At 42.1% G+C, this 14,562-nt stretch overlaps 1 protein-coding gene across 3 annotated transcripts in view; it reads left to right on the top strand.

Annotated features, from left to right (window-relative positions):
- The window catches only part of OMA1 (OMA1 zinc metallopeptidase), an 80,375-nt gene that overhangs the window by 18,974 nt on the left and 46,839 nt on the right, over positions 1-14,562 (top strand). For all 3 annotated transcript variants that reach the window (XM_083157614.1, XM_083157615.1, XM_083157616.1), the window contains one exon: positions 2,153-2,227. In XM_083157614.1, coding sequence (XP_083013740.1) covers positions 2,153-2,227 — 75 coding nt within the window. The remainder of the gene's footprint in view (positions 1-2,152; positions 2,228-14,562) is intronic.

Below are 14,562 nucleotides of genomic sequence, written 5' to 3'. Positions count from 1 at the left end.
CTCCGAGCAGTGTCCAGGCCTGATTAAACGTTCCAGAACCCCTAGGCTAATACACATGCAGCTCCCCTTGTCGTGCTGCTAAACACACGTCTATGGGTGCTCATTCATACTGCCCATGTGCATGTAACAATGGTTATACAACTGGCATGTAGAATCTAATGCTTCTGGAGTAAGAAGGAGACTTTGGCATTAGGCTGCCCGGCTGGCGCTGTAACACAATGTACATAGGGGAATGGTTCCGCCGGTGCCGCTCTCTGATGTGGTGCTTCTATCACAGGTCTGGTCTGCATATCGGTGCTAAAATACAGACCACATTGTGCTAGAAGCACAACAGCAGAGAGTGACGCCGCAGTCAGGGAAGAGAAAGTGCACAGGGTTTGAAAGCGGCAGGTTGCTAGAATGATCGGTACTTGTTTAGTTTCACAGCGGCTGATATATTGGCCGATATCGCATCCGATATATCGGCCGCCGTGAAACTAAACAAATACCGAATGATAACTAAGCAAGCAGCGGAGTCCATTAAATTGTAGCAGGAAATAGAGAGAGTGCTTAGCGAAGGCAATTTATTATAGCTAATAGGTATTCAATAGTTATTAAATATTGACAATCGAAGCAAACACATTTAAAGAAAATGGTGGCACTGTGAAAGATTAATTATGTGCAATTGATTCCAAATCAATTCATAATCTAATATCAGAGAGACAGACTCCATTAGATGGTATTACAGCTGTCCTATAGGATACTATAGACCATCCCTGACATATAGACTTGTGATAATCCACTGTTCGTAATATTTGAAGTAAAATAATCCAATTAGCAGGAAAAGCCAAGGTCTCAAAACATCATGTGGTACTTAAATCAATAACATATAATAATATAATGAAACAGAAGATGGCAAAAAATAAATACATATAATATATAAATATAATCTCAGTATATACACACACACAGCAGCGGCGGGCCAGTCAGGAACTGTTTGGGGGCCGCATGTGGCTCTAGTGCATGAGTGACAACAGGCGGCCCACGATCATCTCCTGATTAGCCCACAGCTCTGCGCTGATGTTTGTGTGTCCGATGGCGGCTGTGTATGTGCGCAGCTTAGTCTTGTGTAGCCTATGCCCAGCTACCCCCCCTCTCCTATACACACATCCCCTCTCCCCCAGGACCCAGATAGTAGCATCTTCTAATCTACCAGGTAAAATCTGTTGCTGTCTAGGTCCTGGGGAGGGTGGATTTTACCACCATTTTGCATTTTAATTTGATTTAATTCAATTTCTCTGCATCAGATGAAAACATTCCAAGTGGCGGCGGGGGGCCTTTACACTTGAAAAGAGACCCCCTCCCACCACATAACGGAATTTAGCATCATTCAGTGTGGCAGAATGTGAATTTTGGCAGGCATGTCCAAACTATGGCCTGCCAGCTGTTGTAAAACTACAAGTCCCATCATGCCTTGCCATAATTTTGCTATTAGGGAATGCTAAAACTATGGCAAGGCATGCTGGGATGTGTAGTTTCACAACAGCTGAAGGGCCACAGTTTGGACATGCCTGCCCTAGAGCACACTAACAGGCCAGGTTTTAGAGCGATCCAGGCTTGAGTACAGGTGACTTAATCAGTACATATGTGCTGAAGCCTTGAGGTTGGGAATACCTATTGGTGGCAGCTGTTATGGTACGGTTATTGTCTGAGACCCCGCACTTTATTATAACCACTACCTAAAAGGCAATCTCAGCCCCGCTGCAATCTCCTCTGCCTGGCAGCGAAGCCATCTGCTTACACCTGCCTCCGTATTGCAGTTGTCTGCCCACATTCTCCCTTACTGTGTGGGGTTGTCTGACCCAGCTGGCTGTACTGCCTGGTGCAGGGAGTGATTGGCAGCTCTGTGACTGACGGGGCTGCTCAGCAGCAGTGACAGCGACCTCTCTGTCCCTGACGGGGCTGCTCAGCAGCAGTTACAGCGACCTGTCTGTCCCTGCATATGGCCGCAGTAACTGAGAACATTCCCAGCACAGGGAGCGTAGCATTCTCTGACTGCACTGCGGCCTGTGCGATCAGAGACCTCGCTCAGCAGCCATCTCTCAGTCATTAAACCATTGCTGTGCAGCTGTCGCCTCGTCCGCAGCGTCTGACCTCTTCTCCTCTCTTACAGTTTATATTCGAGAGGCCGTTCAGCCGGACGCTGGAAGCCGAGGCCGATAAAGTTGGTCTGGCGTTGGCGGCTAAGGTAAAGTGACTATAGATAGAATGTGCAGCGTCATGAACGTGACTATAGATAGAATCTGATGCGTCATGAAACCAATGTGTTTCTTTGTAAATGAAGAAGTAATGCAGCCGCCTGCCTGGCTTGGTGCAGTCATCGGCCCGCCCTTGTTCCCAGGGGAACGCCCCCAGCATTTTTATGGACACGCCCATTAAATGCTGGGTCCCACTGATTCAGCTCCTGCACACCCCCCCTCCCTCCCCTACCCATGTGAACTCCATGGTGAGTGTAAGTAATTAAGTTTCATTTATATAGCGCACTTTCTGCAACAGGACTCAGGGCGCTTTACAGACATACAGAGGATGTAGGTGGTACAGTAACAGACAATGCACATAATACAGAGGATGTAGGTAGTACAGTAACAGACAATGCACATAATACAGAGGATGTTGGTGGTACAGTCACAGACAATGCACATAATACAGAGGATGTAGGTAGTACAGTAACAGACATAGCACATAATACAGAGGATGTAGGTAGTACAGTAACAGACAATGCACATAATACAGAGGATGTAGGTAGTACAGTAACAGACAATGCACATAATACAGAGGATGTAGGTGGTACAGTAACAGACAATGCACATAATACAGAGGATGTAGGTAGTACAGTAACAGACAATGCACATAATACAGAGGATGTAGGTAGTACAGTAACAGACATAGCACATAATACAGAGGATGTAGGTAGTACAGTAACAGACATAGCACATAATACAGAGGATGTAGGTAGTACAGTAACAGACAATGCACATAATACAGAGGATGTTGGTGGTACAGTAACAGACAATGCACATAATACAGAGGATGTAGATAGTACAGTAACAGACAATGCACATAATACAGAGGATGTAGGTAGTACAATAACAGACAATGCACATAATACAGAGGATGTAGGTAGTACAGTAACAGACAATGCACATAATACAGAGGATGTAGGTAGTACAGTAACAGACATAGCACATAATACAGAGGATGTAGTTAGTACAGTAACAGACAATGCACATAATACAGAGGATGTAGGTAGTACAGTAACAGACATAGCACATAATACAGAGGATGTAGGTAGTACAGTAACAGACATAGCACATAATACAGAGGATGTAGGTGGTACAGTAACAGACAATGCACATAATACAGAGGATGTAGGTAGTACAGTAACAGACATAGCACATAATACAGAGGATGTTTGTGGTACAGTAACAGACATAGCACATAATACAGAGGATGTTTGTGGTACAGTAACAGACAATGCACATAATACAGAGGATGTAGGTAGTACAGTAACAGACAATGCACATAATACAGAGGATGTTTGTGGTACAGTAACAGACAATGCACATAATACAGAGGATGTAGGTAGTACAGTAACAGACATAGCACATAATACAGAGGATGTAGGTAGTACAGTAACAGACATAGCACATAATACAGAGGATGTTGGTGGTACAGTCACAGACAATGCACATAATACAGAGGATGTAGGTGGTACAGTAACAGACAATGCACATAATACAGAGGATGTAGATAGTACAATAACAGACAATGCACATAATACAAAGGATGTAGGTAGTACAGTAACAGACATAGCACATAATACAGAGGATGTAGGTAGTACAATAACAGACAATGCACATAATACAGAGGATGTAGGTAGTACAGTAACAGACATAGCACATAATACAGAGGATGTAGGTGGTACAGTAACAGACAATGCACATAATACAGAGGATGTTGGTGGTACAGTCACAGACAATGCACATAATACAGAGGATGTAGGTAGTACAGTAACAGACATAGCACATAATACAGAGGATGTAGGTAGTACAATAACAGACAATGCACATAATACAGAGGATGTAGGTGGTACAGTAACAGACATAGCACATAATACAGAGGATGTAGGTGGTACAGTAACAGACAATGCACATAATACAGAGGATGTAGGTGGTACAGTAACAGACATAGCACATAATACAGAGGATGTTTGTGGTACAGTAACAGACAATGCACATAATACAGAGGATGTTTGTGGTACAGTAACAGACATAGCACATAATACAGAGGATGTTTGTGGTACAGTAACAGACAATGCACATAATACAGAGGATGTTTGTGGTACAGTAACAGACAATGCACATAATACAGAGGATGTTTGTGGTACAGTAACAGACAATGCACATAATACAGAGGATGTAGGTAGTACAGTAACAGACATAGCTCATAATACAGAGGATGTAGGTAGTACAGTAACAGACATAGCACATAATACAGAGGATGTAGGTAGTACAGTAACAGACAATGCACATAATACAGAGGATGTAGGTAGTACAGTAACAGACATAGCTCATAATACAGAGGATGTAGGTAGTACAGTAACAGACAATGCACATAATACAGAGGATGCTGGTGGTACAGTAACTGACAATGCACATAATACAGAGGATGTTGGTGGTACAGTCACTGACAATGCACATAATACAGAGGATGTAGGTAGTACAGTAACAGACAATGAACATAATACAGAGGATGTAGGTAGTACAGTAACAGACATAGCACATAATACAGAGGATGTTGGTGGTACAGTCACAGACAATGCACATAATACAGAGGATGTAGGCAGTACAGTCACAGACAATGCACATAATACAGAGGATGTTGGTGGTACAGTCACAGACAATGCACATAATACAGAGGATGTAGGTAGTACAGTTACAGACAATGCACATAATACAGAGGATGTTGGTGGTACAGTCACAGACAATGCACATAATACAGAGGATGTTGGTGGTACAGTAACAGACAATGCACATAATACAGAGGATGTTGGTGGTACAGTCACAGACAATGCACATAATACAGAGGATGTTGGTGGTACAGTCACAGACAATGCACATAATACAGAGGATGTTGGTGGTACAGTCACAGACAAAAGAAACCCTTGAGCACACAGTAAGCATATTGCAGGAGTGGTGCAGCATTTTGGATAATAACTTCCACGGGTTGTGTACTCCACCCTGACAAGGTACCAGGTGTGGCAGCCATTTTAGGCGCTCTGCGTAGGATTACCCTGGGTGGAATAGATTACCCATAAAAGAAATGACCCAAAATGGATGATTTCAATGTATACTCAGGTCCATGTATTTTTCATCCCATCCACAAGTGCACCATATGAGGCAGCCATGGTGGGTGCACTACGAAGGTTACACTCTAGGAGGCGAGCCATACAAGGACCCAATGCATACATTGGAAAGCAAATACTTGTGTAGTAGTCTGATAAACCCTGCACAGGAACATCCACGTGACCCACATCCTGCCCACAGAGATACCATCTGAGGCAACCAGCTTGGTGCAGTGCGTAGGTCAGAGCTAGCGGGGTGTGCTATCTGCGGAGGTACACATTACAGGAAAAGCACATGGTGGGGTAGATGTGTGCTGCAGGTGGGGGGGGGGGGGGGCATGAAAACACCTTTGCAAGGGATTGACGACAGGGAAATATTTTGAAATCATTTTCAAAGAATCATCAATGTCCAGGAATCATGAGAGCAGTACAGGTGGTTATGAGAAAGTGGGGGCACAATCATGTATGGGGGAAGTGTGGCTGCATAGGCTGGTGCTCACCATGAGGGGTAGTCCTGGTGTTCTCAGCCGTAGGGGTGGTGGGTCTGGTCCAGGTGTTCTCATGGTAAAGGTGGTTAAGGCCACATGATGTTCCGGAGTTATGTGGTTATAATGCCGTCCATCAGATGTAATGTTGGTTTGTTGTTTTCCTTCTGGTTTCCTTCTGGAAAACGCTGCTATTAATTTAAATCTGACCCTTTATAACTAGTCCCTTCACACACTAGACCCCTAATGTCCCACAGACTGACGTCCCAAACTATGCTGATTATATCAGACTAAAGAAACCTATGTCCATCCTGATTTGACTGCCCCTCCCAATACACCTCCCCCACCAGCACTAGGTGCTAGTCAGACCTAACAAATGACATAGCGCAGATAAAAACCACAGTAACAGCTTTTTACAGATTTTAAGCGATATTCTGCAGTTGATTTCTGAAATGCTGAATTTATTTAAACATCTAGGTAATCATATAAGAGGTGGAATGTTCTGCAGACCAGGTCCGTATGTTGAGTGCTGGATCGTTACCTGGAAAAGGAGGGGTCAGTTCATTCAGTATAAGCTGAATAAATGTTTAGAACGCCGGTATAACGCTGCTATTAATTTAAATCTGACCCTTTTATAACTAGACCCCTAACGTCCCACGGTCTGACCTAAACTTATCTGTTAGGATGCATAATACCATCTTCTGAATAGCAACCTCCCAATTACCACCCGGGAACAGCAGCACTTTTCCAATACACTTGAGGCTATTTTGGCAGACCGGTTTCCCGAAAGCGCAACAATGAATCAACATTCCTACAAAAAAATAAATCTCTTTGGGAAAGAATCAGAAGAGGCCAGTGTTGTGAAAACAAATTTACATCCTTCATCCAGACAGCGCACCAGCCCACACAGCGCTCTCTGTTCAGCAGTATTTGGCCGAGAAACAGATTGCGGTGCTAGAACACTCACCATACTCACCAGACCTAGCACAGTGTGGCTTCTTTATTTTCTCTAAATTCAAATCTGTACTCACGGCATCGGTTATGGTGACAGTTAATGTGCTACAGCACAGCTTTGACCAACGGAAAATAAAAATGCAGCGTTACTTTGAAGCAGAAGGGGAGTACATACAGGGGGAACTGAATAACAAAGTAGTTAATATAATTAAATGTAATATATATCATCGGTCTCATTATTTAATAGCCACACACGGTGTACTGCCCTCTCTGCTGGGTGCAATATGGAAACTTTGCTTTGTGGGTGAAATGCCATTTAGGGTTAATAGCCAGTGACATAGTTACATTCGCGGCCAGATCTGTCCCTATTCCTAGCTGCGTAGGAACGTCATTAGGTGGAACACATTGATGAATGACCTGCCGAGCGCGCCTAATTCATTGGGCTCAATTACAGGGCTGGGCCTGCGGGATAACCGCTCGTCTGATTAGGAGGATGATGTACAAAGGCTTTGTCTGGAAGCTGGTACACATGCAAATATCTCCTCCGCCGTCAGTAACAGATGTCATTCCCAGGAGCCTGCACTGCATGCTTGGAAGGTGGCCTTGGAAATGTCAAGTCGTGAGCTTGCTGTGTACAGAGCTCACATTCATGTCGTTGCTTTGATGTAATCTCTGTTCTCGCCACCAGTAGACACACACATACTGCTCCATCCCCGAACCTCAGCTGAATCTTCAGCGCCTTCGCCCGCTGCCAGAATGTAATCGCATTCCTTTACTACACTGCCATCTAGTGGCCGTTACTTATAGTAACTGTGGATAGGAGGAAACTGGAACCTCTAGAACAGTGTTCAATGTTTATTCCATTTGTCCACCTGCTTCCACTATACTTTTGTTTTAAAATGCATACAGGAAAAGTAGAATGTTTTCCCATAATTCAGTCTGTTAGTAGATTTTCACTACGATCATTTCAAGTTTAAAGAGGATCTGATCTCACTATTGCTGTTTCCATACATTGTGATACACAGCAGGAGGCACAGCAGGCAATAGCCAGGCGGGGAAACTGCACCTGTAAGTTTCAGCAGCGTATAATTACGCAAACATCTGGCGCTAAAAGTGCATATCTGAGCCATTGCACATTCGGCCACACTGATGTACACAACTTAATGGGGTTTTAATCTGATTGATCTAAAAATAATATACCTCTACCTGTTACTTAGAAGGAATATCTGTTAGATTAGGGGGGACTTTCAATAATGATATGTGGGCTTTTAATATACATTAGGGTGTTTCCAATCGATTTCTTTTTGATTGTCCAAAAAATCATCATGGTCGAATTACTCGCCGACTCGCATGTTTTAGTCGAAATGTGTACATTTTCGGATATAATTCGCAGAAGCAGATTGTTTCATGTACCTCAATATATACAAATGGGGTTTTCCCACCAAAGGGCGCAAGTAGAGTTGTAGTCTCTAGGTCTTCTTGTCTTTCCTCCGAGGTTTATTGACCATATGGGGGAAATTTAGAAGAAGAAAAGATGGTTAGATCTGACCATCCCAAGGACCAATCTATGTAACAAAATAGATATTCTTTTGTGAAAGATGGGTAAGCGTACCCCACTTACGGCAAGAAGGGCAGCGTAAAGACACGTAGCAGTTTCTTTTATTCTTCTTTTTTCTTATTTTCTTATTTATTCTCCCTCTTTTCTCTCCTCCGGTAACTTCCTCTCACAGTGTATCGCTCAAGTGTCGATGGTGGATGTAGTGAGGAAGAAAAAGTACAATATACGGGTTTATATTAGGTTGACTATATATCCATATAGACACATCCACACCCTGTGACTTGGTCTATCAGTGAACAGGAAAAAGTGCTTAGGTCGTACCTTACTCACCAATAGAATAAGCAAGGTACACATATAAAGGTTTCTTTTTTGTTCAGAGCAATTATTTTTTTCATATGAAGACCAATATTATATTGGCGTACCCCGACTCACGTGAAGAGATGTATCTTATTACACGTAGCGTGTTCTTTGTCTGGTGGAGCTCAACCTCAATCAATGGGCCGTATTTTCTCTCAGGAACAGTGTAATAAAGATATGGAAGAAGATATCAGGTAAGTGGTGATAAAACCTCCTTATACAGATATATCAACACCCTGTGACTTGATCTATTGGTGAACAGGATAAGTGCTTGGATCGTACCTTACTCACCAACAATATAGGTAAGGTACACATATAAAGGTTTCTTTTTTTATTCAGAGGAATTCATTATTTCATAAGGAAACCAATTTGTATTGGCGTACCCCCACTCACGTGCAGAGATGTATCTTCTTACACGTAGCGTGTTCTTTATCCAATGGGACTTGATGTCAATCAAATGGCCATATTCCTCACGAGGACAGTGTAGTGAAAATATATATAAAAAAAAGGGTTGTCAGGTGAGTGATAATAAAACCTCCTTTATATTGGAGGTGAAGGTATAGATAAGTGATAGAGGTATTTTATATTAGCGTGCCCAGAAGGTACTCATGTTGTACCCCGACTCACACGTGGTTGTGCAATTTAACACTCCTAAAGGTTTCTTTTCTGTAGAAAGAGGTTCCCTCCACCGTGACTTCACTTGTGTGTTTAGAGAGATAGGGAGTTATCTACCCGGAAAAGATGGGGTCTCTGAAACAACTGTTTAGCGTACCCAACTCACAATTGTGGGGGCGTTTCTCCACCTGTAAAGGTATCTTTTTTTCTTTCTTTAAAAACCCCTTCCTGACAGAGCCAGTTTTTGCGTTCCTGACAGAGCCATTTTTTTCAAATCTGACATGTTTCACTTAAGTGGGGATAACTTTTTTTTGCTTTTACTTATCCCAGTGATTTTGAGATTGTTTTCTCGTGACACATTGTACTTCAAGTTAGTGGTAAATTTGGGTCGATACAGTCTGTGTTTTTTTGTGAAAAATACCAAAATGTCGTGAAAAAATGGAAAATTTAGCAATTTGCAAAATGTCACATTTTCTGCTTGTGAGACAAATAAACATACCACTCAAAATAGTTAATAACTAACAAAGACCATATGTCTACTTTATGTTGCAATCATTATTTCAACCTCCTTTTCATTTTTTTGGACACTAGGAGGCTTCAAATATGAATAGCAAATTCTCAAATTTTCAAGAAAATTTCAAACACTGATTTTTTTAGGGACCAGTTCAGTTCTGATGTGACTTTGAGGGACTTGTATGTGAGACACCCCCATAAATGATGCCATTTCAAAAACTGCACCCCTCACAGTATTCAAAACAGCATTTTGGAAGTTTGTTAACCCTTTAGGTGTTTCACAGGAATTAAAACAAAGTGTAGGTGAAATTTCAAAATTTCTTTTTTTTTGCAGAGTTTCAATTTTAATACGTTTTTCTAACAAACACAGTAGATTTTACTAGAGAAATGTGACTAAAAATTGATTCCCCCAATTCTTTTGTTTTCATAAATATCCTATATGTGGCCCTAGTGTGCACGTTGACCAAACCACAGGCTTCATAATAGAAGGAGCACCTACTTGATTTTGGAGCCTCCTTTTTATGAGATTTTTTTTTAGGCACCATGTAGGTTTCTAGGCACCATAAGTGCTAAAAGTTAGGAACCTGCCCCACAAGTCACCCCATTTTGCAAACTACACCCTTCAGGGAATTCATTTAGGGGTATAGTGTACATTTCAAACCCCCAGGGGTTTCACCAATTTTGATACAACTGGGCTGTGAAAATGAAAAAATTAAATTTTTCATTTTCACAGCTCAGTTGTATCAAAATTGGTGAAACCCCTGGGGGTTTGAAATGTACACTATACCCCCTGATGAATTCCCTGAAGGGTGTAGTTTGCAAAATGGGGTCACTTGTGGGGGGGTTCCACTGTATGGGTGCTTCAGGGGTCATTCAACCAGAATCTGTGCTGCAAAATCCAAAAATCACTCCTTCCCTTCTGAGTCCTGCCATGCACCCAACTGGTATTTTTTGGTCACATGTGAGGCATTGCCATACTCGGGAGAAATTGGGGCACAGATTTTGGGGTGCTTTGTCTCCTTCATTCCTTGTGAAAATGAAAAATTTTGAGCCAGATCTGCATTTTTGTGTAAAAAAATGTAATTTTTTACACAAAAATGCAGTTCTGGCTCAAAATTTTTCATTTTCGCAAGGAATGAAGGAGACAAAGCACCCCAAAATCTGTGCCCCAATTTCTCCCCAGTACGGCAATGCCTCATATGTGACCCAAAAATACCATTTGGGTGCATGGCAGGACTCAGAAGGGAAGGAGTGATTTTTGGTGGTGGAATGAATGGTGGGTGCTATGTCGCATTAGCAAGACCCCCGAAGCACCAATACAGTGGAACCCCCCCACATGTGACCCCATTTTGGTCACCAGCTTTGGGAGGGGGGCTGGCGCTGCGGCTGGTGGGGGGTTGGGAGGGGTGCTGGCGCTGCGGCAGCCGGGTGGGTGGGAGGGAGGGGGGCTGCCGGGTGGGAGGGGGGGGGGGGGGGCTGGCGATCGGTGGTGATCGGTGCTGTACTTAACAGCACCGGTCACCACCGATCACTGTGTTACCGAGCGGCTTAGCCGCCGGTAACACAGAAAACGCTGCAATTGGCTGTTCACATTTGAACAGCCAATCGCAGCGATCGCCGCAAGGGGGGATGTCTGCTGTCAGGGACAGCAGACATCTCCAAACTGTCACCGCGTCTATAGACGCGGTGACAGTTTATAAAACCATGACGTATATATACGTCTTCGGTCGGGAAGTACCTCCCGACCATGACGTATATATACGTCATATGTCGGGAATATCTGTCTGGAAGCGCATATATATATATATATATATATATATATATACATATATATATATATATATATATACATACATATACATACATATATATATATATATATATATATACATATATATACACATATGTACACATATATATATATATACACATATATATATGTGTGTATATATATATATATATATATACATATATACACATACATATATGTGTATATATATATATATACACATACACACACATATATATATATATATATATATATATATATATATATATTTATATATATATATTTCATTATAACCCAGTTATACCCCAGTTTATTATTTGCTGCTGCTGCTGCAGCTTGCGGGGGGGGGTGGGAGGGGGGAAGCGCTGCGTGCGCTGGGGGAGCCGGGTGAGCCTGCTGTTCCGGGCGGCGGAGCTGCCGGGTGAGTGCCGGTGGGTGGGAGGGGGGTGCTGCCGCTCGGTGGTGATCGGTGCTGCACCGATCACCACCGTTTTCTGTGTTACCGAGCGGCTTAGCCGCCGGTAACACAGGAAACGCTGTGATTGGCTGTTCAGATTTGAACAGCGATCGCCGACCGGGGGGGGCACCCCTGCCCCCCCTGGGCGGCGAGGGGGGATGTCTGCTGTCAGGGACAGCAGACATCTCGTAACTGTCACCGCGTCTATAGACGCAGTGACAGTTAGAAGCCATGACGTACATGTACGTCAAATGTCGGGAAGTACTTCCCGACCATGACGTACATGTACGTCAAATGTCGGGAAGGGGTTAAGACAGTCTGATACAAAATAGGTGATTCCAAAATATTCCAATAAAAAGTCTCTTTAAAATTATTTATTGTATAGTAGAAAAATAGTAAAAATCCTTCATCCCAACAATGAAAGGATACCAAACATCATCTCTTTTAAGGACTCTCCACAATGAGTCCAAAAGAGGCCCAGAATACAGTACAAGATCCAAAAAAATAGAAAAAATAAAAAATGCAAAATTCTTTAAAAAAATCTTTTAAAATACATACAAAAGTCCAGAAAGCGTCCAAAGGAAGGAATGATGGCTGCTCACTCTACACAGAAATTTCTGTGGAGAGTGAGCAGCCATCATTCCTTCCTTTGGACGCTTTCTGGACTTTTGTATGTATTTTAAAAGATTTTTTTAAAGAATTTTGCATTTTTTATTTTTTCTATTTTTTTGGATCTTGTACTGTATTCTGGGCCTCTTTTGGACTCATTGTGGAGAGTCCTTAAAAGAGATGATGTTTGGTATCCTTTCATTGTTGGGATGAAGGATTTTTACTATTTTTCTACTATACAATAAATAATTTTAAAGAGACTTTTTATTGGAATATTTTGGAATCACCTATTTTGTATCAGACTGTCTTAAAGAAAGAAAAAAAGATACCTTTACAGGTGGAGAAACGCCCCCACAATTGTGAGTTGGGTACGCTAAACAGTTGTTTCAGAGACCCCATCTTTTCCGGGTAGATAACTCCCTATCTCTCTAAACACACAAGTGAAGTCACGGTGGAGGGAACCTCTTTCTACAGAAAAGAAACCTTTATGAGTGTTAAATTGCACAACCACGTGTGAGTCGGGGTACGACATGAGTACCTTCTGGGCACGCTAATATAAAATACCTCTATCACTTATCTATACCTTCACCTCCAATATAAAGGAGGTTTTATTATCACTCACCTGACAACCCTTTTTTTTTATATATATTTTCACTACACTGTCCTCGTGAGGAATATGGCCATTTGATTGACATCAAGTCCCATTGGATAAAGAACACGCTACGTGTAAGAAGATACATCTCTTCACGTGAGTGGGGGTACGCCAATACAAATTGGTTTCCTTATGAAATAATGAATTCCTCTGAATAAAAAAGAAACCTTTATATGTGTACCTTACCTATATTGTTGGTGAGTAAGGTACGATCCAAGCACTTATCCTGTTCACCAATAGATCAAGTCACAGGGTGTTGATATATCTGTATAAGGAGGTTTTATCACCACTTACCTGATATCTTCTTCCATATCTTTATTACACTGTTCCTGAGAGAAAATACGGCCCATTGATTGAGGTTGAGCTCCACCAGACAAAGAACACGCTACGTGTAATAAGATACATCTCTTCACGTGAGTCGGGGTACGCCAATATAATATTGGTCTTCATATGAAAAAAATAATTGCTCTGAACAAAAAAGAAACCTTTATATGTGTACCTTGCTTATTCTATTGGTGAGTAAGGTACGACCTAAGCACTTTTTCCTGTTCACTGATAGACCAAGTCACAGGGTGTGGATGTGTCTATATGGATATATAGTCAACCTAATATAAACCCGTATATTGTACTTTTTCTTCCTCACTACATCCACCATCGACACTTGAGCGATACACTGTGAGAGGAAGTTACCGGAGGAGAGAAAAGAGGGAGAATAAATAAGAAAATAAGAAAAAAGAAGAATAAAAGAAACCGCTACGTGTCTTTACGCTGCCCTTCTTGCCGTAAGTGGGGTACGCTTACCCATCTTTTACAAAAGAATATCTATTTTGTTACATAGATTGGTCCTTGGGATGGTCAGATCTAACCATCTTTTCTTCTTCTAAATTTCCCCCATATGGTCAATAAACCTCGGAGGAAAGACAAGAAGACCTAGAGACTACAACTCTACTTGCGCCCTTTGGTGGGAAAACCCCATTTGTATATATTGTGTTGTGTTTTGATTATTGGGTGATAATCAGGGGTCAGTACATTCCATAGGCAGCATAGCACCACCACAGGTTCATTCCTATAAATTTCCATAGCTAGATTGTTGTTTCATGTACCTGTATTGGCAGAAAACCAGTCGGCAAAGGGTTGCATTTAATAGGTATGTCCAGATTTTTTTAGCCACCTGAAAATACCGGACCACA

This window comes from Crinia signifera, chromosome 8, assembly GCF_055691185.1.
Source record: "Crinia signifera chromosome 8, ASM5569118v1, whole genome shotgun sequence".
Lineage (NCBI taxonomy): Eukaryota > Metazoa > Chordata > Amphibia > Anura > Myobatrachidae > Crinia > Crinia signifera.
Note: the sequence above shows the minus strand (reverse complement) of the source record. Positions and strands in the feature narration are given on the sequence as shown.